Source organism: Propithecus coquereli, unplaced genomic scaffold (assembly GCF_000956105.1).
Source record: "Propithecus coquereli isolate 6110/MARCELLA unplaced genomic scaffold, Pcoq_1.0 Scaffold125, whole genome shotgun sequence".
NCBI classification, from domain to species: domain Eukaryota; kingdom Metazoa; phylum Chordata; class Mammalia; order Primates; family Indriidae; genus Propithecus; species Propithecus coquereli.
In genome coordinates, this window is record NW_012136636.1 from 6,754,867 (window position 1) to 6,778,728 (window position 23,862).

At 44.2% G+C, this 23,862-nt stretch overlaps 1 protein-coding gene across 1 annotated transcript in view; it reads right to left on the reverse strand.

Moving 5' to 3' along the window:
• Nucleotides 1-23,862, reverse strand: part of COL4A1 (collagen, type IV, alpha 1) — a 148,970-nt gene that overhangs the window by 55,575 nt on the left and 69,533 nt on the right. Inside the window, exons 3-10 of the mRNA XM_012637938.1 lie at nucleotides 4,766-4,855; nucleotides 4,622-4,666; nucleotides 3,490-3,534; nucleotides 3,334-3,396; nucleotides 2,796-2,849; nucleotides 2,618-2,644; nucleotides 1,238-1,321; nucleotides 1,089-1,151 (exon numbers count right to left, since the gene is read on the reverse strand). Coding sequence (XP_012493392.1) covers nucleotides 1,089-1,151; nucleotides 1,238-1,321; nucleotides 2,618-2,644; nucleotides 2,796-2,849; nucleotides 3,334-3,396; nucleotides 3,490-3,534; nucleotides 4,622-4,666; nucleotides 4,766-4,855 — 471 coding nt within the window. The remainder of the gene's footprint in view (nucleotides 1-1,088; nucleotides 1,152-1,237; nucleotides 1,322-2,617; nucleotides 2,645-2,795; nucleotides 2,850-3,333; nucleotides 3,397-3,489; nucleotides 3,535-4,621; nucleotides 4,667-4,765; nucleotides 4,856-23,862) is intronic.

A 23,862-nucleotide genomic window follows, 5' to 3' on the forward strand; every position in this document is an offset into this window, starting at 1 on the left:
TACCTAAAGATCTTAGGTGTTGCCCTGTGGACTCTAACAACCTAACACGTGCCAGGACAAAGTGTTAAGATGATGCATGAAGCCACTCATCAAGCTCTCCAGGAGCCCGGAGTTTCCAGTTTGGGAATCACATCTGTCCACTTTACAGATAACTGTTTGTCTTAAAAAGTTGATGAATCTTCAAGTTAGCAGATTGTAGGGAAATAAAAATACTTCCCAGGTTTGCAACAACTTTCAGAATGCTTTTCATAATCATTTTAAATAGAAAAAAATAGTCATTCTTTACTCATAAAAATGAGTCCATTTATGTACAAGAATGGAAAAGAGGCTACATGTACACAAATGGATAGAAGAAGAATTTCTGGATTTTACAATCAAAAGAGGAAAAAAAAACCCAAGTAAATTAAAAATACAAGCCTGAAAATCTCTCAAGAAGACTCTCAGTCAGGCGGCAAGAGGATGACAAACTCAGGCACATTATCCATTCCTAGTAAACCTGGTGCTCGGCAAATGTCAGTCTTGTTACTATAACTCTCTTGTGCTCTCAGAGATGTGGCCATGAGGAGGAAATGATGCCCACCTTCTACGGAGAATGTCAGAGGCTCGGGCAGTTAATCTCCAGGCACTCATTTGGAAAAGTCTTTATATCAAACCAAGTGCCACCTGTGCAGCTGCCTGGTCTGCGCCACAGCCCTTGGCAGACGCAGAGCCCACTGGTAGGACTGTATTTCTACAAACATATCTCCCTGCCCCATGGTGAAGTCACCCTGGGCAGAGGCTGCCTCGTCAGTCTTTGGACTCGCTCCCGCAGGCTGTGGACGTCACTGGTACCCAGCCAGCCCCTACAGTAATGACCACGCTATCTGCTCCGTGATGTCGTGGCATAACCATCCTTTTCCCATAGCTCTGAGGACAGGTGGACTGCAGATGCCAACCATTTAATTTTCAGAAAGGAGCTGATTCTGCCATATCCAAATTAAGAGGGACTACCACCGTGTAAGTTTTTATTAAATTATTATTTATTTTCACACCTCAACAATGGCGGTTCTTTAAACGATTGCCTCAGAGAGATGTCACTCAAAACTTACTGGTGGTCCGGTAAATCCTGGAGGGCCGACGGGACCTTGTAGCCCTGGCAATCCTGGGGAACCCTGTAATTTATAGAGAAAGAAAAGAATTAAAATGCAAACCAGGGGGTGACTCAGCACGTGCTTATAATCACTTAGTGAATGCTTACGGGTGCTCCCGGGGGTCCGGGAAATCCTCTTTCACCTTTCAGCAGGGTCCCAGGCACGTGGCCAAGTATTTCACCTGGGTCCCCCTGGAGGATGGAAAAAGGAGAGAAGTTGTAAATATTGATAGCCGCATAAAGAATCTTAAAACCCAGCGCACCATAGGCCCGCATTACTGGCACGGACGTGAGGCTCCGTCTGAGCTGGAAGTAAACAGCGCGGCTGTATCTCCCTCTCATTACCACTGTCTAACGACCCGCGGCTACAGCCAGGGCTGAACGTGGAGATGGCTAAACAGAAGTGTCATGACATTGTGCGTGTGACTGTCCCCCACTCTGGACAAGGGCCCCCGGCTCTGGTTGAAAGACAGCATGACCACAGGCTGTTCTCACCAAATAAGGATTAACTTTTGAGAAAAGACTCAAGATGAGTGTTTTCATAAAAGTAGGTGTGATGGTAAAGTTTATCTGTCAACATGGCTAGGACACATTATTTGATGAAACACCAGCCCAGATGTTGCTGTGAAGGTCTTTTTGTAAATGAGATTAACATTTCACTCGGTGAACTTTGAATAAAACACAGGACCCTCCATAATGCTGGTGGGTCTCATCCAATCAGTTGAGGGTTTTAAGAGAAAAAAGACTAACTTCTCGGGAAGAAGAGACATTTCGGCCTGCGGATGGCTTCAGACGGAGCCGCACCACCTGCTCCAACCTGCCAGCCTGCCCTGCCCCCAGGTTTTGGACTTGCCAGTCCCCACAATCACATGAACCAATGCCTTAAAATCAGTCTCTCGGCCCTCTCCCCCTACACACATCCCACTGGTTCTATTTCTCTAGAGAACTCTAATACACAGGCTGTTATGAAGATACCATTTTGTAGGTGTTCTTAAACACAGGAACACACGCACTCTCGACCTCATTCAGATAAGTGATTGTCTCTGTAGTAGCTTTTCTGGAATACTCTAAGGCTCCCTTTTATAGGGCTGCCTGGCTCCCTGGCCTGTATAAAACACGATGTGTACATCCTGGGGAGTGCACAATCTGAGGTCAGCTTGATGACAGTGACCCGGCCCTGAGGCAGTGATACCCTGCCTGGGAAAGACGTTAAAAGGTTCATGTCTCTGAAATTTGAGACGGGTTCTGTTTTCACTCCCTGGTTCATAGCGAAGTTAACATTTACCACCACACAGTTTTGATGCTTCCCATGTGTATAAATGTAAGTTTGTGTATATTACGTCCACATTCTTTTAACGTAATAGAGTTTAGGAAAATATGTTGATAAGCAGTCAGCTAAAGTGATTTAAAGTAAATTTGTTTTAATAGCATCTGTTTTAAAAAGATTCCTTGTAATGAATCCAACAAAATAAAATAAATGAAATGTACCTTCATTCCTGGCAACCCCGGTGGTCCCTGAAAAAGAAAGTTTTGGTGTTAGTTTTGGTTTTCTCAAAATATCATTAGCATTAAGATATAAGTGCAAAAATTAAAAAGAAAATGAAATGGAATGAGAAGAGAGAAATTATAACTAAAAAAAGCAATTCTGACTTAACCCTATACTCACAGGATTTCCAGCGAATCCAGGTAAACCAGGAGGTCCCAGCGGCCCTCTCTCCCCCTGAGGGAAACAGCAGAGTGTCGTTCACACCGCAAAACTCAGACACCGCCATGAGCTACTCTGTCCCACCCTTCACAGAAACTTCATTTGTGAGTTAAAAATCATTTCCTAAAAACAGCTGTGTTCCAAGCTGTATTACTGGGTGCTACTTTATGAAAGAAGAAATATACTTTACAGCATAATTAATAGGGGCATGATTCATAATAGCATTTTCTTATTTGATTTAGTAATTTATTATAGGTAATAAGTTTAGTGCTTAAAAGCAATTTTAGGATAAAAGTCTACAAAAAAGAAAAGCACTTTCCTATACATTAAATATAGGAAATCTTTATTTCCTTATCAAATAAAGCAAGCTTTAAGACAAGTCACTTTTCAATTGTGTCAGATAAAACCATGTTATTCTACAGAGTAACTTCACCTGACCTGTTAACATGCAAAGCCCCATAAACATCCACAGCAGGGAGGGTCTCCCATCTAAAGTTACCTTTGTGCCGTTGCATCCCGGGATGCCTGGGGGACCTGGTGGGCCATCTTGGCCAGGAATACCCTGCAATTAAGAAAGCGAAAAATTAACCAATATAGGACATCCATGCTGGTAAAATATTTCACAAAAGAAGCAGAGTGTGTTTTATATACATACAGGAAGACCTGGGTTTCCAGGGTAACCGGATGCTCCTGGTGGTCCCTGTAAGGAAGGAATAAAAGAGTTTCAGTGGAGAGCTGGGAAACCTCGTTTCCTCCTACTGCACCCCCCTGGTTAATGGAGTTGTACCCTCGTTTTGGCATCGAGAACATGCACACTAAGCAGATAGAGCGCGCTGCAGAAGAGGCTGAGGGCACATCGCCCAGGTCTGCAGCAACAATCCTACACCAAAAGCTGACTGCTAATCCCTTCTAAAATCACGGCTACACATGCACAAAATAGCTCTGCCCTCATTTCATCTTTTTTAATGTCTAGTTTTAAAAAAGAGAATATAACTAACATTAAGACGCCAACATTTGGGAAGAAGAGTTTATGGGATAAATCAGTTTATTGGAGGAAAAAAAATCAAAAGTTATTTCTAGTTGCAATCCATGTCTTCTCTAGTCTACACAGTGACACTGCTGTTTACTCTACCCAAATAGTCACAGGTGTGCTCCCTCCAGCCTCCGCCCCGCGGGTCCACGGGTGCCGACAAGGCACACGCAGGCTACACTGCACTTCCCTTCTAACCATGTCACAATAAGAAAATTAAAATGTTTACATTTTACGATGTCTTTCTATTTTTCTACCGTCAAAATTTTCTTACAAAGGTCTTCATTTTGCATTTTCCAGGAATGGGAGCAGCAAAGAGAGTGAAGAGAGTGAAGAGAAGGAAAACCGAGGTTAGCGCTGCAGATGTCAGGACGCTCCGCGTTAAAGGAAGCCCTCACGCTTTAACACCTTGTGGCCGCGTCATTAATTGCCCCTCCCCCAAACAAAAACATGTCCACAAGAGCCTCTTGGAGAACAAATGGGAGAAAACAAGTTTACAGAAAGGCACGTAGGAAGGAGCCCATCTTGTGCACAGCACCAGTGGTGAGGACCAGAGGCCAGGAGGTGACAGGGGACGCTCGCTTACAGCCTTGTCCCCCACTGTGGGAGGAGCAGAGAAGAGACAGAGGGAAAGGGGCAGGGAGAGAGGAAAGGGCAGGAAGGGAGCCCCCCGGAGTGTGTGGAATGCCCCGACTCTGGAAGCCAGCAGATCCCGTCACAATATCACTAGCTGTGATGGTGTACTTAGTGTACTCACTCTTGTCCCTTTTGTTCCAGGTAGTCCTGGCTCTCCAGTGTCACCCTGGGACAGAACAGAAATGCTGTTGTGGTCACTGCTTATCACAAGAATGCAGGTAATCTTAAACCCGCCCCCACCCTCTAATGCCGCTGACAGGCTTACCTTTTGTCCTGGTGGTCCCTGCGGCCCCTCAGGTCCTTGCATTCCAGGAAACCCAATGACACCTTGTAACCCAGGGAGACCTCTTTCTCCCTGCAGAAAAGGAACATAGTAAGTCAGGCAAAAGGCAGGATGACAGAATCAGAGGAAACGAATCAGTGGTCAACGGTGACGGGCAATTGTAGGGTCAACTTGACAGGTTACGGGCTATCCAGAGAGCTGATCAGGCTGGTTTCTGGGTGTGTTCGTGAGAGTGTTTCTGGAAGAAACTGGCATGTGGATCAGTGCACTGGGTAGGTAAGAACCACCCTCACCCAGTGTGGGTAGGGGCCATCCAGTTGGTTGAGGGCCCAGATAGAACAAAAAGGCAGAGGAAAGGTGAATTCTCTTTCTTTTCTGGAACTGGGACCTCCATCTTCTTCTGCCCTCAAACATCAGAACTTCAGGCTCTCCAGCTTTTGGATTCAGGGACCTGCACCAATGCCCCCAAGTTCTCAGACCCCTGGCTCTGGGCTGAGGGTTACACTCCAGGCCCCTGGTCCTCAGGCCTTCAGACTTGGACTGAGCTATGCCACTGGCTTCCCTGGTTCTCAAGCTTATAAATGGCAGAGAAGGGACTTCTCAGCCCCATTATCACAGGAGCCAGTTCCCATAATAAATCCTTTCTCATTTATCTACCTATCTATCTACCTGGTGCTGTTTCTCTGGAGAGCCCTGACTAAAATACCTCCCTCTCTAAGCATCATCCAACACTGCACCAGTCTATGTGAGTATCTGAAAACAGGCGCTAAGTCCGACTTCAGGTGCCTTTTCTCTCCTCTGTTTGAAGCTCGTGAGGGCAGAAAATATTTGCATGTGACACCTGTGACAGTGCTTTATATACACTAAATGCCACGTCACTTGGGGGTAAATAACAAAGAGGGGGATCTTTTTCATGGACTTGATTATAATTTTACTCAGTCAGTGGAACTCTCTTGTTCCCCACAGTGACAGTGCTGAGACTTTGTGCCTTTGAAGGATGAACGCAAGATAAACACGGGAAGAGAAGCAGCAGAGCACCCGGACATATGGACGGGCAGGAGCAGACGGGGTGAAGGGGGAGCCAGCCCTGTGAGCGCAGCAGCCCAACCAAGGCACACACAGGTAACAACCCGGAGGAATGTGGCACTACCACCGCATCCGGGAAATCGCAGTTGTTTTATAAGCATAAAGGAGCAAGTGGCGCGTTAGGAAGACTGCCGTATTTAGATTGCCTACATAAGAACGCCTGTAATCAAGATAAAAAATCAAGAAAACTTATTTACTTTACAGTCTGTGGACTCGAATGCAGTCTTACAATACAGATCGGGGAGATTAATTCATCGCTGGTAGCTGATTTAAAAACAGAAGGCCTATTGGAGATCATAGGCAGGAGTGTTTAGTGTTCAGTGCTTTTCTCAAAGTTGTATTAGTTCAAAGTAAAAATAAACTGACAAGCTATACATTATATAACATAAACATTCACCCCCAAAATAGCACACTACTGGGAGGTACTTAAAAGTTTTTCACCATCACATAATTGAAATGAAGCAAAACAAGAGCTTTCGAAGTCATCCTTCTTTCCAGACCACTCAGCTGGCCTGGAACCCACTGGTGAATTAACCACCTGCTGCGTCTCGGTAAGTGCAGAGTGAGGTTATGAACTTGGGGCCCCCCACCCCAGGCCTGCATGGAGCTGTACGTTTACTGGGAAGTGTAAGTCAGGAGTCTAAGAACAGTGTTTGAATAAATGTGGGACAGATTATTTCAAACTCTAGAGGCCAGGATAAAATAGTGAATGGATTAAAGGAAATTAAGCCCTACAGACTATCAAGCCCCTTTGGGCCAGCAGCGTCCAGAAAATAGACCAGCAGGAGCAGGTGCTGATCCGCTGAGGGCCTCAGCACAGGACTTCAGAGGGACTGTAGCTCTTTCTGCCTGAGGCCCTGTGACGGCAGGGGAAGAAAAGCATTCCCAACGAAGACTTGTTCAAATGAAGATCTACTTAAATACGTTCATCCTTAACTTGCAGAAATGGCAAAAGGATACAACTGCAGAAAACACTAATAGGAGGTCCCTTACACAAGGTCACCAAACTGGGGCACCTAGCTTTCAGATGTAGGAAAATCCTCCTCAAAATATAATCAGACTGAACTTCAAACAGCTGGCTAAGAAAATAAATAAATATGGAATTGTGATTCCCCAAGTAACCCAATATGAGATGGGAAGGAAATGAGAAAGGCATGTCAATGTAAACACTTTCTAATACATGTGGTGTAGTATTTTTAGTGCTTAATTAATATTGGTGATATCGCTGAGACCAACGAAGATAAGATTTTTTAATTCTCAATGTAGTCATGGAAGTCACTGAGGACCAGAGCTGATTAACTGATTTCTGTAAGTTTCTCACTGAGTCAGCACTAAAGCCAGAAATAGAAGTGAGGTCAGACGGCACTGCAGTCCCTGTTTTTTTAGGTCACTAGAACAAGCTGTTTCCCAGCAGAATATTAAACAATTCACCAACATTATGTTAGCCCGTTGTAGCCACCCTTTTATGTCCATTTCGCAGATAGAGAAATTAAGATTCCAATGCTTAGCTGACTTGTCACATGTCACTGGGTGACCCTTTGTGCTCCTGGGAAAGGAATACAGAAATCCGAATTCCCAGTCCTTGCTTTTACCGCAAGAACACATTCTTTTCTAAATGTCACCAGAACACTTAAGCAATCCCTCTATCCCAAGAGTTTTGAAATGAAGTAGCTAAGAAGGAAGTGACTCCTCCATTGACATGGTTCTTGCCATTCCCCACATTTTTTTTTAACTTTCCTAATCGTTTGTCCAGACAAAAGTGCACATGAATAATCTAATACCCCGCACCCCGCCCAGGGTCATTATGGGAACCAGAGCAGAGCAAATAGATAGGATAAGCATTCAAATAGCTGTACAATTAGCTGGCAAATAGCATAAGCTGTATGGGGGCCAAATTATTCCTCCGAGCTTTTAGCAATTTCCACAGGGGTTAGAGGAAGAGCAAAGAGCTGGACAAGTTGTGCAAAGGTTACTGGAGAGAGGAGTTTCCAAGCCAGACTTTGCAGCTGCAATTGGCAACACCACAGTCACGACCACCACCTTCTGCTGGACCTCCAGGCATGATGTGCACAGTTAACGTCAGGGAGCACCAGGACCCCTGGTCATCTGTTTCCCAGGGTGTGCTAAGAGCAAAGCCCAGAAAATCATGGCAGCCACATGCTTCATGCAGGGCCGAGATGAAACCAGGAGCACTGTGTATCACAGCATGATAGTTTAAAATGGAGGAGAGAAAAGAGAAGTCTTTGAAAATATGACACAAGATACAATTGCGTCTTGTGGTTTCATTCTTGAACATCACTGCAATGTATTGTCCTAATCAAAAAAACAAAGTTTATATACCAACAATGGAAATGATTACTGCTGTGTCTTCAAATGATGAAATTCAGAATTTGAGAAGGAAGAATAAAATGCCATTGTTTACACAGATGAAAGAATACAACATAGAGAATAATCTTGGCTCGAAATTAGCCATTCTAAATTAGGCATGAAATAGAGTTTCATGCATAGAGCAACTTAAGTATTTTTGCTTAACATATTATATAAAGTAAGCATATACTTTTAAAAAATCCATAAAATGTGAGGAGAAAAGGTTATTTTATAATACCCAAATATTTCTCTTTCTCTTACAATGCTTGTGGAAACAAGTTCACGATTCAGGAAATCAATCACTAGAACATATAGCTCCCGTCATATCTAATTCAGAAATTCAAATATACATACAGCACCCAAGACAGCTGAAGTTGAAATAGTATGAAGTTTCTAAATTGGAGGGATAATACAATTACCAAAAACAAAAGCTGAGGTTAACACAAAATAGAATAAGCGGTCATCAGAATTCCATTACCCAAGGCCATATTAGACTTGTTTCAATGGCCAACAGAAAATCCCAATGTTTAAATCAAAATCTTGATTAGTTTTTCAAATTTAAAATAATGTGATTACGGATCTTCACAGTGGACAGAAGCACACACCAAAAGGTTGCCAAGGCATTGGGGTTTCCGCCATGCATGGACTGTTCTGCTTTCTAAGGAATGAAGCCAGCACGTGGAGAGCATTGTACTCATTCTCCACCTCTATACTGTACGTTCTTCAAAGGCAAGGATATTGTTTTATTCTTTCCAGTGTTTGGAACAAACTTTGAATTCAGTGAAAGCTGGTGAATGGATGATGAGCTAACCAACAGTACAACATGACACTGAGCATGAAGTAGGGTCTGACATATGTATCCTACAAATGACAAAAGGCAGCAAAATGAGGCTGGATGGGATCCCCATATCCTTCCCAGGCTAAGCCTCCAGGCACCAGTACAGACTGGCTGGCGTTTGCACCACTGGTTGAAGTGGTAGCAGGGAAAGCTGTACTCTGGACACAATACTGGATCAGCTGTTTCCTTCTGTCATCTGGTGCCTTGAGATTTCAGTTTCCAAGCAAGACTGCAAATAATTAAGGCATCTGGAGCCAGAGCTCACCAAGCATTCAGTGAAGGGGAACGATTTCAAGGGATGGGTCACAGTCAATGGGTGACTGCGGAACTCAGCCAAAAATTCCACAAGTCCAATTCCTTGAGCTCAGCCACAATCAGACATCTGCAGGGCCATTTCCTGAATGCCGACGCTGCTGGGAAAGTGGTGGGAAGGCTGCAGTCAGTGTCACGGGGTCATGGAAAACTCTGTGGCGAAGCCCCACTGGGAGCTCCATCCACGCCATGAAGCTTGACACTGGGGCAGGAATATCGCCACCACTGCAGGGGAGGGGACACAACACACATGGCCAGAACACCACCACGGCTGCTGTCCCTGAGGGAGACACGAAGCTCTCCTCTGCTCTAGGAGACATATAACCAGATTCTTAAAAGAATTATACATGTTAATTAGAAGTATACTACATTTCTTTAATGAGTGAAATTTCATAATGTGGATTGTTTCACTGAAATGCTATATTTATCATTACTGTTATTTCTTGCATTTAAACATTTAACATTAAAGCAAGAAACAGCAAATCACTAAAGCATGCACAAAAGCATGGCTGCAAATCTTCATCTTCTTCCCCAAACTGTCATTTTCTCTCTCAACCCCTGATCCTGAGCCTCGGGTAGTCCATGTTAGGAATCTCTGCATAGTAGCTCTCCATCAAGTACGTGGGTATCTTTCAAGAGCTTTAGCAGCTATGAACAGATTAGCCTCAACTTAAGCTGGGCACGTCTGGATAAAACCATCATAAGTTGGAAATATCCTAAATTGAAAATGTGTTTAATACACCTAATCTACTGAATGTCACAGCTTAGCCTAGCCTGCCTGAAATGTGCTCAAAACACTTAGTTAGCCTACAGCTGAGCAGAATCATCCAGCACAAATCTATTTCATGATGAAGTGTTGACTATCTCATGCCATTCATTGAATGGTGTACCAAAAGTGAAAAATGGAATGGCTCCTTGCTGCTGCCCGGCATCTGAGAGACTATCGTACCGCACAGCACTAGCCCAGGGAAAAAATACCAAAATTCAAAATTTGAAGTATGGTTTCTACTGAATGTGTACCGCTTTTGCACCATCACAAAGCTGAAAAGTCTTAAGTGGAACTATTGTGAGTAGGGGACCATCAATATTGGGTTGGGAAAAAGTTGAAAGTTTACGAAGATTATTTCTAAAAATAAGGCCATTCTCATCTTTTCAAATCCAAAGGATGAGAGGAATCGGAATATGTTAAAAAAGAAAAACTTAAGTGCACCAATCCGTGACCTCCATATATTATAAGATCCATTATATTTCTAGGAGCCTTGGACTTGTCCTGCCTCTTCTAAGCCATGTGGGGTTGGGTGAGCAAGCTGACCTGCCATGGCCCCTCACCTGATGGACCTCCATGTTCCTCCCTGCGACCATCATTGGCCTTGTGACCTGCTCCTGAGACTGTGGAGGAGGGAGGTGATGAGGTCTGCATGAAGCATGGGAGAACCGTGCCCAAGTGCTGCAGTGTCCCAGCCAAAGGACAGTAGCTGGGGTTGGAGGGACTGCAGCTGGTCTGGATGTACAGGAAGTGATATGGAAATGCCTTTCTCTCCATGGCCAAGCCTGGACTTCAGTTTTCATACTGGACTTCCAGCCTGAGGATTCTTGAGTGGAAAATCCCAACCCCTATAGGTAAGGTCCACGTCACGGATAAGGTCTCCCCCTACGTCCAGCACATGGTTCATTGGCATGAGACTGCCTGCAGACACAGTATCTAACGCAGAACCATCTCCAAAGCTCTGTGCTCATTTTTTAGACAAATCCTGGTATTGAAACATTATTTGAGCCCACGATGGATTCTGGCACAATTCTAGGCTCCAGTATTCTAATATGAATTTCAACCTTTGCTACAAAGTTGGTTGATAGAGCCAAAGGCTTAAGTCAACTGCAATCCAAAGCCAGCAGAATGACGGTTACAGAACAGATGCACAGGGAATATTTCTGATTGAACGTTTGCAAAGAAATAAAACTGTAGATTTTTTCTGATCTATGAAAATTCACTTTGCACATTAGCTTGTAAGAAAAAAATGAATTAAAAAGAGACCCTCACAAAATACTTTCTAAAGAACTATCATTCAACACAAAAATAACTCAAGAAAGCCCTAAGTGCAGTCTTACTATAAACAATTTAAAACTCTTCCCCTAAAGCCATCAAAAAGCAAACAAACCATCTGACTTCACTGATCCAGTAAAAACGTTCTAGCAAAATTGAGTGCTGACAAATTTTTGGCAGCAAGAAAAAAAAACCTTAAACATTTCCAAGGATCCTTAAATCTTATAAGAGCTGCTGACGTTTCTCCCTGATGAGAGCAGAGAACCGCTAATGGAGGGAGGGAAGGCACACAGCAGAGCTATGAGCAGTAGCAAGTGCTGGTTTCTTATCCTCTTTCAGAAAAACCAGCCTAAAACGCTTTCATTAGTTCTTACACCAAAGCAGTAATCTGCCTAAAATATTTTCTAAATAAAACTATTTTAAATCACTCCCCCGATGTAATCCGGCTCCCAAGTTGGGAAATAAGAAAAACATTATGATAATGTTTTTCCAAAGGCTTGCGGGCATATTCAATCAAATCCCATGTGTACCTTTCCTCGTGTGGTTTGCCTTTAATTGATAGCTCATTTCCATCTTCCCATCCAACCAGTTTGTTCCCTGCAGGTGTCACTGTGAAGGTCCGGGCTCCTCGCCGGGTCTCCAGTGGACACCAAGTCTCCCTCCCTCACGTCCACTTTCTTCCCTGTCTCGGCCTGGTACCCCACCCCAAGCAGCACCCCAGGGCCCCGCACCACCCAGCCCATTCCCAGGGGCTGCCTCCACCTGAAATGCACGGGCATCCCCACCCTGCCACGCCCTGGCACCTCAGACACACCCGGGAATCTCAGCCAAACATCCCCTCCCCAACACACTAACTGCCATAGGAGTTGTATTTAACTCATGCTACTTTTGAGCCCGGGGCCTCGTGAAGCATATGTAACTCACACGTCTCTTTACCTTGGGAGCCGCGTGAACTATTTTTCAAGTTGCATATAACTCATGCACAGAAAACAATTAAAAAAAAAAACAATTTTTCCATTCAATTAGAAAGGATCATTTTGTTTTTGAATTTTTTATTCTATTTTCATAATAAAACACCGTGGTCCCAAAGAAAAGTTTTTTTTTCTAGTGTGGCAGTCAACGTGTTAAAGAAGGGTTCCCACACACAGGTGACCTGGAGAAACTCTTCCAAATGGAACAGGCAGTGGGTCCCATTGTCTTACCCAGCAGAGAAGAGCCAAGGAAGCCTCGGTGGGCCCTGGCTTCTCGCCACCAGAGGGAGCTGTGGGACTGCACATTTCCCCCAAATTCACTAGCACTAAAATATTAAATATTCGTTGCCATTGAACACACATTACTGTGGCAAAGCTGAGAGAAATCACTTTGATAAGGCCTAAAAGATAGAACTCTATGGGAAAGAATTTTAATTAGCATTCAAATTTTAATTAAAGGCTAATAATAAACTGATAACCTGAATATTGAGGCTATTACATTACAGGTAAATGCTGTGACCCTAGAAATAATGTGAACTGTGCATTTTTTTCAGATTGCTTCTTCGTATCCACTTTACAAACTGGCAGAGTATTTGAATCTAATGATAACACAGAAAATAAAGTGAATTCAGTTTTGTAAATAACTGCTTGGAAATAGAAAATACTGAAAAAATTAAATCCTACAAAACATGCATGAAATAGATATACGTTTAGCAGAGAAGTCTCTTAAGAAACTATTACTAAACATCCCACTGCCAGGAAAATGTAAAGGCTTTTCTATTCTACTACAAGTTAATAGAAAACTTATGCCTTTAGGTAATTTAATCCTTTCTCTTTATTTTTGCCAATTCTAAAGGGAAAAAAATCCGTGCAATTTTTAATGGCTTCCAAAGAAAGTGATGACATAATCTCCTTTGCTAACAAATTGCTTTATCAACATGGATGCTCACAGAAATCAAAATCAAGAATGCTCTGCCTAAATCTATTATCTTATATTCTGCTTCTCATATATAGATTTAAAAATTATCTTTAAAACCATAACAACAGCATAAACATAAAAGATGCTACACTACAGGCTTGGAAATTTACTTGATATGGCCCTGGACAATTGTGCATGTTACACACTGCAGCGAGTAGGAGCTGAGTCCAGCCACCGAAGCTTGGTGTAGGCCCAGCAGAGGGACAGTTATCTATCATGCACGGAGCTGAGTAAAAGCCAGTGGTAGCACATTCACCCCTACCACAAGCAGGGACCATGTTTTACTTGCTTTTCCTTGGCACAGCTCCCAAGAGCCAACTGACAAGTTCCTCTTCTGCATACACTCCCTGGGTGGGCCTGCCCAGGTGACAGGGATTAGCATCAGGCCCAGCACTGAGGTTACCCGAGTGGTAACCTGGGGTGCCAGGACACACCAGCAGCCATACGCCAAGGAGGCAGCCTCCACGCAGAGTCTAAAACAATGAGGCTTAGTGCTGACCTGCTGGGAGATGGAAACCCAACTGAGGAATGTCCCTCAGACCCTAATCCAAGGGGGGCACTCAAGTGCCCAGCCACCATTGCTTAATACTTTGGCTGACTTCAGGTATTATTTTTTACTTACTCTACTTACTTAGAATATTTTTTTAAGTGAAGACTAACCTCAAAGAGTTATAAATAGACACTGCATGAATGAATGTTTCACACTTGAGCTCTGGCACTGCAGGCATGATGCTGAGAATCTGCATGTATAACAAAATCATACCTCTGTTCACCAACACTGTTGCCCTTTCTCTTTTTTTAAGTTCCATGAAATTCTCAAAATTCTAGGTCATGACTTAAATTAAAGATCTGGGGGAAGGAGACAGATTCAGGAATACAAATAATGTATAACAAAATAGTAACAAGAGGTTAGCTCCTTTCCAAGTTTGGACAAGGGAAAAATGAATCTTTTTCTTGTAAAGACACATGGCTTTATTTTCATTTCCTCCAAGCAAACAACCTTGAGATTTAAAGAGAGGTACTCTACATTATCAGAAAATTTGAGAAATAGCAATTAGTGCTTAACTACCTAACTGGCTGAGGATGTTATCAACCTGAACTTAATAATGTGGGGGTGAGGCAGAGTCTTGGAACAAAACTAGGACACATAAAAGTCAGGAAATGCCACAATCTAGGTCATGGGTTTTTTGGGATTTTTTTTTTTTTTTTGGTCTGTGATAATACTAAACATATAAAATGCAAAAGAAATATTCTGAAGATAATAATTATAATTAATAATATAAAAATGTGCAAGATATTCTTCAAGTTTAATCTTGAGAGGAACTGTCAATTGCCAAATAAGAAATTTTTTTTTTTTTACTTTTTTCCCTTAAAAATGTGTTATTAATACAGTCATCTATCAAAATTGGGTTTTATGGGTGCCATGCCAGGGGACATCCTGGTCCCCTGCAGCTCCCCTGCCAGGGTGCTACCTACAGTTGGCCAGCGCGGGACTGGGCCACGCCTTCCTCCACGCCCCTCCCAGCATCCAGCACAGACAGCACATAGTAGCTGTTCAACAAATATTTCCACAAGTGAATCAGAAATCACAAAATGTTAACGATCCCAAGAAAATAGTATAAACTTACTGAGAAAGTGCATGTTTAGGAACCCCATTTTCAATCTCAACTGCAAAAACAGGCATCTGCACTCTGGGTGAAGGGGACGGGGCTTTGGGAATCTTGCCTCCTATGTTCTCATTGGTCCTGGCTCCAGCACCAAACACTTGGACTCTGGAAATCACCTTTGCCCTCTGTGAGTCAGGGAGGACCTACCTGCCCGGCTTACCTGGCAGCATTACTGTAAGGATCAAATTTGACCAAGTTCCCAGAGTTACTCTGAGTGGCACGAAACACTAAACAAATGATTCTGAAGTAAACTGTTCTGATTTTACTATTATTTATATCATACACATCTATAAAATGTATATTTACATATATTTTGCATTTATTTTCATGATTTATATGTCCATTGAGCCAGCTACACTTCCCATAAAGCCAGAGAATGTTTGAAAAGAGAAAGAAAATTCCATGATGTTAGTGTTCCCATCAGTCATGGTCCAGGAAGCATCTCATTCCTGTTTCTGTGGCTACATCTGACATAAGAAAATAAGAATTTCTTGGGTATTTTTAAAACGTGACAGTTTTCAGACACTCCCCCATTTACGTTACGCACAAAGTTTTGTGTTTTTTCCTTAATGAATACTTCTGAAATTAATTCTTTTCAAGCCGAGGGCACCCTGTTGATTCTCTCAGGCCAGCCTGGTCTCTGTGAGGCCACCACACTCCCAGGACTCTCCCGGATGCCTCTGCTGTTAGCCGTAAATATCCGACAACACACACAGGCCGATATCCCCAAATTACTTCCTTACCCCCGAGCAAGTTACTTGGCTGTATCTTATCGCCGATAGCATTTTCCCCAGGATGTTGCAATAATTTCAATATTCCATTAATCAGAATCTAAAAGATAAGAACAGTTCCAAGGAGGCTGAAACGTGACAATCAGTTTTGCCCATAGAATACAACGTAATCTCAGCAGGGCTTGGAATTTCACAAAGCCCACTGTGTGCTTAACCTCACTAATTTGAAAAAGCAGTGGTCAGATGAATCTGAATTGATAAAAAAACTGAATTTTAATCTATTTTCAGTAAACCCCATTAATTAACTTTAAAACATGTACAGTCACTCAAGGAAAGAAATTAAGTAAGATGTTGAAGTTTTGTTTTGTTTTTTGCTTAAAATGTTCATTTTTGAACTGAACAGGTAAGAAAAGCACATAATTGCACAATCAGTACAAAATAATGGTGCATAATTAACGTAATAAATAGCTACTTCTTAGTACTTAAAAATGGCCTTCCCTCAGCTGGTAAACTGTCTTCACCTCAATGTTGTTCACAAAGTTGGCAAGCCTGTTTCAAAAGCAAATGGGGGGGGGGAATATGTGCTAATCCAGGGTATGGCTCAATTATTTAAAAATTTAAATCAGTAAAATTTTATTTAACGCCATTTTTACTGTTTTGTAGAGGTTTTAAAGGTCAAATGTACAATATTTTATATTTTTTTCTTAATTACTTAAGCCTAATAGACTATTAAGTTCTTTGGCTAGGAACTAAGATGTAAAAACAGACAAATTGCATTACAGTTTGCAAATTATGAATTATTAGCTTTTTCATAAAACTAGATTATAGATTGTAGAGTATAAAAACATGTGACATTTTCTCATGTATTTTGGTATTTGAATTTTTTTAAAAAAATTGATTAGAGGATAGATGACCAAGTATGGGTGTGTTAGAGAGAGAGAAACACAGAGACAGAAAGAGAGAAAGAAACAGGGACGGGGAGACAGAGATAGAGAAACACACAGACACACACACACACACACACACACACACACACTCAGAGGGAAAGAGAGAGACACAGAGAGAGAGAGACAAAGAGACAGGGAAGAAAGACAAAGAGACGTGTGGACAGAAAGACAGAGAGGGAGACAGAGACACAGAGACAGAGAAAGACAGGGACAGAGAGACAGAGACTGAAAGACAGAGGGAGGCAGAGAGACAGAGACAGACACACAGAGATAAAGAGAGACACACAGAAAGAGGGAGAGAGAGAGACAGAGAAGATGCCTTACAGAGACTGGTCAGGGTACACATGGCCGCAATGTGCCCCTTGCTCCCACTCTGAGGGTCTGAGGTCTCTGACACAATAACCGAGGCAATTTCTCTTCAGCAAGTGGAGGCTGACCAGTCACACAACCTGAATTGGCCTTCCCTCATCTCCCAGACACAAAATTGCTAACTTTGTGGAAATTCTGAGCTCCGCTGAGAATTCTAAACCAAGGGGAACCCACCAGGCACCCCTGATTCTCCACAGGCAGCATCAGCTTCTTTGGTGAAGAAACAGAGGAAAAGGAACCATCTTCCTCACACCTGTTTGACGTCTCAGGTAAAACCACTGTAGTTGTTTAGGTCCAGAATTTCGGAATGACAAATATGGCAAGGACAGGGAGACAGCCCTGTCTCAGCCTGAGAGCAGCCCTGCAGAGTCCTGCTGTGCGGTGACTGCCAGCGCCCCCATCCCTGAGGTCCTCTAGATACACCCTTACAGGGCAGAGTCACAGCTGCTGTGCGCGTCTTCTCAGATGGGCAAGGGGCGCCAATGACAAGAAGAGATGGCACGCAGAGGACATAGGCACTCCTTACAGATCTCAGCCAGGGCAGCTGTGCAGGTATCTGGAGTCCTGACAAGCTGTGTGCCTCTGAAGTAAAATCACCTGTACGCTCCTAGAACTGACACTGAATTACCTGATGGAACATAGGAAGCAGCTCGGGGAATGGTGTTCACAGCGGAGACAGAATATTGCACAGGATGGAAGATGATGTTGTGTATGTTCTCATCTGTCACTGGGTGAAGCAAATTCCTTTACAAATCAGATTCTGAACTACACTCACTGAGTAGCTTGCACATAGAGTAAGTTTTTAAACGTACACCATCTAGACACTATTTTAGGACATACTGTACTTCACAAGTGGCTCCTGCTGACCCTTCATGTGGCAGAGAGCCTTGGAAGGGATGTGTCCCCAGAGAGCCTTCAGGTTGGGGAACTTTATCTTTAAATATATGAACGATACACACTTGGAATTCAGAATACAACTTTCTAAAGGCAAATAAGTGAGATATGAAAGGAAACAAAGGATCATGCCCTCTCCTGTGTTCATAAATTACAATCTTGGTCCTTATCCAATAGTAAGATCAAAGAATGATATCCGGTAAGGTGTCTCTAGACTAGGGACAGTAATCAGAAAAGTTGTTTAAGAAAGCCAGACAAGATTTAAATAAAGTTATTTCCAATACTAGGGGTCCCAAACTTCCCATCCCCAAATAAAATGATTTTAGAAATAAAATATGGAGAACTAAACAGATTAGCAAGTCAAAAAAACACAGGCAGGGACGAATTTTCCCAGCCGTGACTGCTTCAATTCAGGTAGCATGTGATTTTTCAAAACAGAAAAAGGGGAGAAAAACCAGATGGTATTTGGGATTCAATAATCTTTAATTTTCACATCAGCAGCTGTGAAGAGGAAGGAATGATGAAGGCACGCTGACTAAATACTGCTGATTCACTGTACCCTTGTTCTCAGACTACATCAGTGAGAAAGTATTTGAACTGAGGAAATGTCTACTAGTAACTAATAACCCATTATGGGCCTGACCTTCCTTCGAGTCCCATTAGGGGAGATTTCTGACATTTACTGCATACCAAAAAGTCCCTTTCGATAAAATGACGTTTCACTCTAGCAAGGCCAGTAACAGCAGAGTGCTGAAGTACCTCTGGCATTTATAGGAAAGATCGAAATCAGAGGATGGCACACATTTAGATTTGGAAGGGCTTTTAGAGATCTCCAACCCTATTCGGAATGATTGGAACTTTTTCAGATTGAGAAATCCACACCAGTTATAAGGACACCAAACACAGCTGCCACACATCTTCACCGTGGGGGCCAGCGTGTGTGCGATACGTCCCACGTGCCAGTATAAACAGAAGTGTTGTGGTCCGAGTATTTGTGTCCCTCAAAATTCACATGTTGAACCCCTAACCCCCAGGTGACGGTATTAGGAGGTGGGGGCTTTGGGAGGTGACCAGGCTCCTGAGTGGGGTTAGCGCTCTGAGAGAAGAGACCCAGAGAGGCGCCTCTCCCCCTGCCAGGTGCAGGTACAGCGCGAAGACACCGTCTGTGTGGGCACACACCCACCGCAGATGTGGGATCTGCCAGCACCTTGGTCTTGGACTTCCAGTCCCCAGAGATGCAAGAAACACGTTTCTGTTGTTTAAGCCTCCCGGTGTGTTGTATTTTGTTATAGCAGCCCGAGCTAAGACAAAAGGAAACAAAATCCCTGTCCCCATGTAAAATTCCAGGATCCCTGGATCCCTCTTGTGCTGTTTACCCTGCTGTGGATGTGCCACAGCCCGGGTTTCTGCCTCTGGCTCCGCAGCAGCCTCCCCCGCCCCCGCACGGTCCCCGGCTCCTGCCGTCCTGCAGCATCGCAACACACGGGGTCCCCGGAGCGGCACCTCCAACACCCGTGCAGGAACAGGAAGAGGACCACGCTGGGCGGGCGGGCAAGGGGGGTCTTGAAAACAGTGAGTGTCTGTGTGTGACGTGTGTGTTCTGTATGTGTGTGTGTGTGCGGTGTGTCTGTGTGTATGTGTGCATGTGTTGTGTGTATGGTATGTGTATCTGTGGTGTGTGTATTTGTGTGTCTGTGTAGTATGTAGTGTTTGTATGTGTCTGTGTGTGGTGTGTGTACATGTGTGTATCTATGTGTGTGGTGTGTGTGGAATGTGCGTATGTGGTTTGTGTATGTATATGTTTGTGTGTGGGATGTGTGTGTGTACATATGTGTGTTGGAGGAATGCGTGCATGTAGTGTTTGTGGTATGTGTGCTGTGTGGTGTATGTGTGTAGTGTTTGTATGCAATATGTGGCATGTATGTGTGGTGTGTGTGTGTAGCAATGTGTGGTGTGTGTGTGGTGTGTGTGTGGTGTGTGTGGGTAGTGTGTTGCATGTGTGGTGTGTGTGCAGGGTGTGTTTGTGCTGTGTGGTGTGTGTGTGTAGTGTGGCATGTGCGGTGTGTGTATGTAACATGTGTGGTATGGGTGTAGTGTGTGGCATGTGCGGTGTGTGCGCACACTCGTGAAGCCGAGGCGGGAGCACGCAGGTGGGCAGGTATCGGAGCACGCGTGTCCATGCGCCCGTGAGCAGAGATAAAAGGCCAAGCAGATAAACACGGGAAAGGATTAGGAGCTTGTGGTGGGAAGAGGAGAGGAGAGAGGAAGGGCTGGGGTGTGGCAGTGGGGAAACATGTCAGCTCCTCTCAGGGCACCTGCCACCCCAGGAGACCTCAGGCTTCAGCCCAGGTCTCTGGGGCCCTGGACCCGGCTCCTCTCGCATCCCTTACACGGTGCTCCCTCCACTTTGTGCCCAAACCACACTTCAGGGTGTTCGGCTTAGTCAGTGCACATCGCTTCTGCCCTGGCTGACAAGGCGCTGCAATCCGCTGTCAAGCATCCTCTCTCAGGAAGATGGGAGCGTCTCTCCCGGGCAGGAAGGAAGGGCAGCCCCAGCCTGTCCCCAGGGCTCCCAGTGTGTGGTCCAGGCGGCCACGGGCATGCTCCTCCTGGCCAAGCACTGGCCAGACTCAGGGCGAGACAACGGCCTCTTGGTGCTCAACTCCTTATCAGGAGTCCACACTTGCCACCCACACCGCAGCATCAGGGTGACTCATGAGGCAATGTTTGTAAAACACCGTGACCAGGAGAAACGGTGTTGCGTTCCGGAGCCCACGTGGTGAGCAGACAGATAGTCTGGAACAAGATCCACGCAGGCACCTCCCACGCTCGCCCAGAAATATTGATCACATCAGCAAGAAGAGACCAGCAAAGGGTTTGCAGAAAGACAAACAACTGTGGTGCGACAGACAACTTCACACCCATGAAAATGGCCCGTTAATGTTCTGGGGTCTTGTAACTAGAAGTGAGAAGACAGCGGTGAGGGGGCAGTTGCCCATGTTGTTGTCCATGGCAGTTTCCCAAAGTATCACAATTTCCACCCCAAATCAGGGTAAATCTTATAGAAAACAGGAAAATGAAGTGAGGAGGCATAACTCACAACACACCCCGAGTGTGGGCCTGAGCTTTAGGGGCTCACCTTTCACTCCCCCAGATCAATTTCAGCCCCCCGAGGATTCATTCTCAGGCCCAGCCTGCTTTTCCTCAGAGGGCTCAGCAGAGTGTTCGCTCAGGGTTTTGTCTGTGCCATCCTGAGTGTGTAGGACGAGGTTCGCATCTGCCCGGCCAACCCCTGCCTGACTCCATCAGCACCCGCAGGAGCCCATGCGGGTGGATGTGGACACAAGCAGTTTACTGGGTCTGCTATCGACGGATCCCGTTCCTCACCACTCTTCCAGGGACAACCATTTCAAAACCAAGCACATCACCAGATGCCCTGGAATTCACATGTATCGTTCATTAGCAAACACATCCCTCATCCATTTGTAGAGAGGTCTAACAAATCAGAGACCCTGCCGAGGGACTTCAAACCAGGAAGGATCTCATTACAGCATTTTAGAAATTAGACGAGAATCATTGTTAGCTTCTCATGTCGGATTCTGATGTGGAGAAATCTAGAATTGATTGGATCTGGGGCCAGGTAGCATTACACTTTTACGAAACTGTGAGGTTCCCCAAGGAGGTAGGCTGAGCGCTAGGTGGTGCACCAGGTGGATAAGGTGTTCTAGTACACTTTTACCATTTTTAATGGGTTTGCCAAAGGGGACAAACAAAACAAAAGGGCACCACTTCCCCACAGTCATCTGGTTTGCTCATTAACTCTGACTAATTCTTCCTTTGTTTAATTGCACATTGTGCTAAACCACTTCACAAGGATGAGGCTTCTACTGGTATCATTTCTGAGAGCGCAGTGCTCCACACCCTCACTCCATAATTACCCAGCACCATTACGTGCTGTCTAGAAGCATATCTGAATGTTCGTAATATTCTACCAGCAAATAGGAGGAAAATCTGTTGCACACTTTTCATTTGACAGGGTTTGTTTTATGTTAAGTCTTTGATCTTGAATAAATTAAAACATATATACTCATTTTGCTCCTTCAAACAGAAAGCTGTTTTCCTGCCAGCCAATGTTTATCAGGATATTTATTGTAATACAAAAAATAATTTTTCCCATAAATAGTCAGGACAAAGACTGCCAGTGCTTGGCCACACCAGTGACAGCATGTACTCACATAAAGTACTGTGGACCTTCAAAGTCACAGGACACAATACTCTGTTCAAGATGCTTCATTTTCTACTACGACTCCTGAGCATGGAAACAAACTCAACTCACTATTTTTGCAGCTGTACTGGATGAGGTAAGTTCCACATTCAGCTGCACATCAGAATCAGCAGATTTCATGATGATCACCTATCGCAGCTTTAGCAGGTCCCAGAAGCACATGACAAAGGGGCAGCTTTTATTAATGGAAAGAACCAGGAAGGTGAGCTGGAAACTGAAGAGCTGTAGCTTCCCATCCCTTGCAGGGCAGGGGACAATGTGTAACTCAGCAGCGTCCCAAGCCTAGGAGACATGGACAGATGGGCCTTGTGTGCAGAGTAAGACAAACCCATTTGGCGTGGATTCATTTTTAGTAGCTTCCCTATGGTATATTCTTGATATTTTATTCTTGGTTTCAGGCATATTTTTTAAAAAATCTATTGTTTCCAAAAAACTATTCCAAGGGACAAAAGTAGGTGACTGTGGGAAGCCACACTGACTCTCACGATTGCTCTGCCAGATGGTGATTCATGTGCAATATGTGGAAATAGGAAATAGGGAACATCTGGAAAAAATCTTGGCATCACAAGACAGCAGACAAAACGCGGAAAAGGAAGGAGTATGTACTAACTCTACAACCACTTAACAGAGGAGAGGGAAGACCCCTTTGGACCCTGCAGATGAACCTGAGTGGCCCCACAGTGTTCAAGCCAGATGCTCTGGTGGGAGGGAGGTGGAATCCATTATACAGCAAAAATAAGGTGACATTTCACTCAGTTTCCCCTTTCAATAATGTGTAGGCCAAGGAAAGCTGGCTGGGGGAGGGGAGGGGTTTGGACCGCACTTGTAGGTACATCAGGAATAGCAGCAGAGGCATGAGGAAAAGTCAGGAGCCGAAGACAGGAGAGTTGGTTTCCCTTGTATCTTAAGGGATGATGACTCCAGAAATGGCTGACAAAATCACAGCATTGACTAGAAATTGGATGATAATTCCCAAGTGAGTCTATCTCACTCTTTCTCCACCAAAAGCATCCAAGAACTATAAACGCTCTACCTAATGATCCCTCCCTGAGTCTCAAAACATCCTAACATCTCTTTAATTGAGGTCCTGGGAGCACTTCCGTCACGGTGGGAAAAGTCCACTTCTTTGGTCTTCCAGGCTTCATCTGTGAATCAAGAATTCTCGGCTAGATGGTCTGCGTCTATGTCTTTATGCCCACAAGTCTGTTGAGAACTGAGCCATGTTTATCACGACATCAAAATTCAGCTACTACTCACACGTACATGTACGTTTGACATTTCAGATGTCTTAAGTATGTTTATGTGCATCAGCTTTCATTCGCTCCTTTTAGCCACACTGGGAAGTTTGCAGGTCAGAGGAAAACTTGGTCAAAACGACTTGAAACACCCTCAGCTGTAGATGGTGGTGCTCACACTGGAATCAAGGCTTTTATTCAACAAACCGTTCTTCCCCTAAGCCTCTTCCTAGCTTGAGAAATGAAAAGGGCCTGTGGTCAGGTAACTGTGGGGAACCGTGTATGACATACCACCCCTGGAGGGCTCAGATGGCACGCTAGCTCATTAAAGGTTCTGAGATGCCCTTGCAAAAAAAC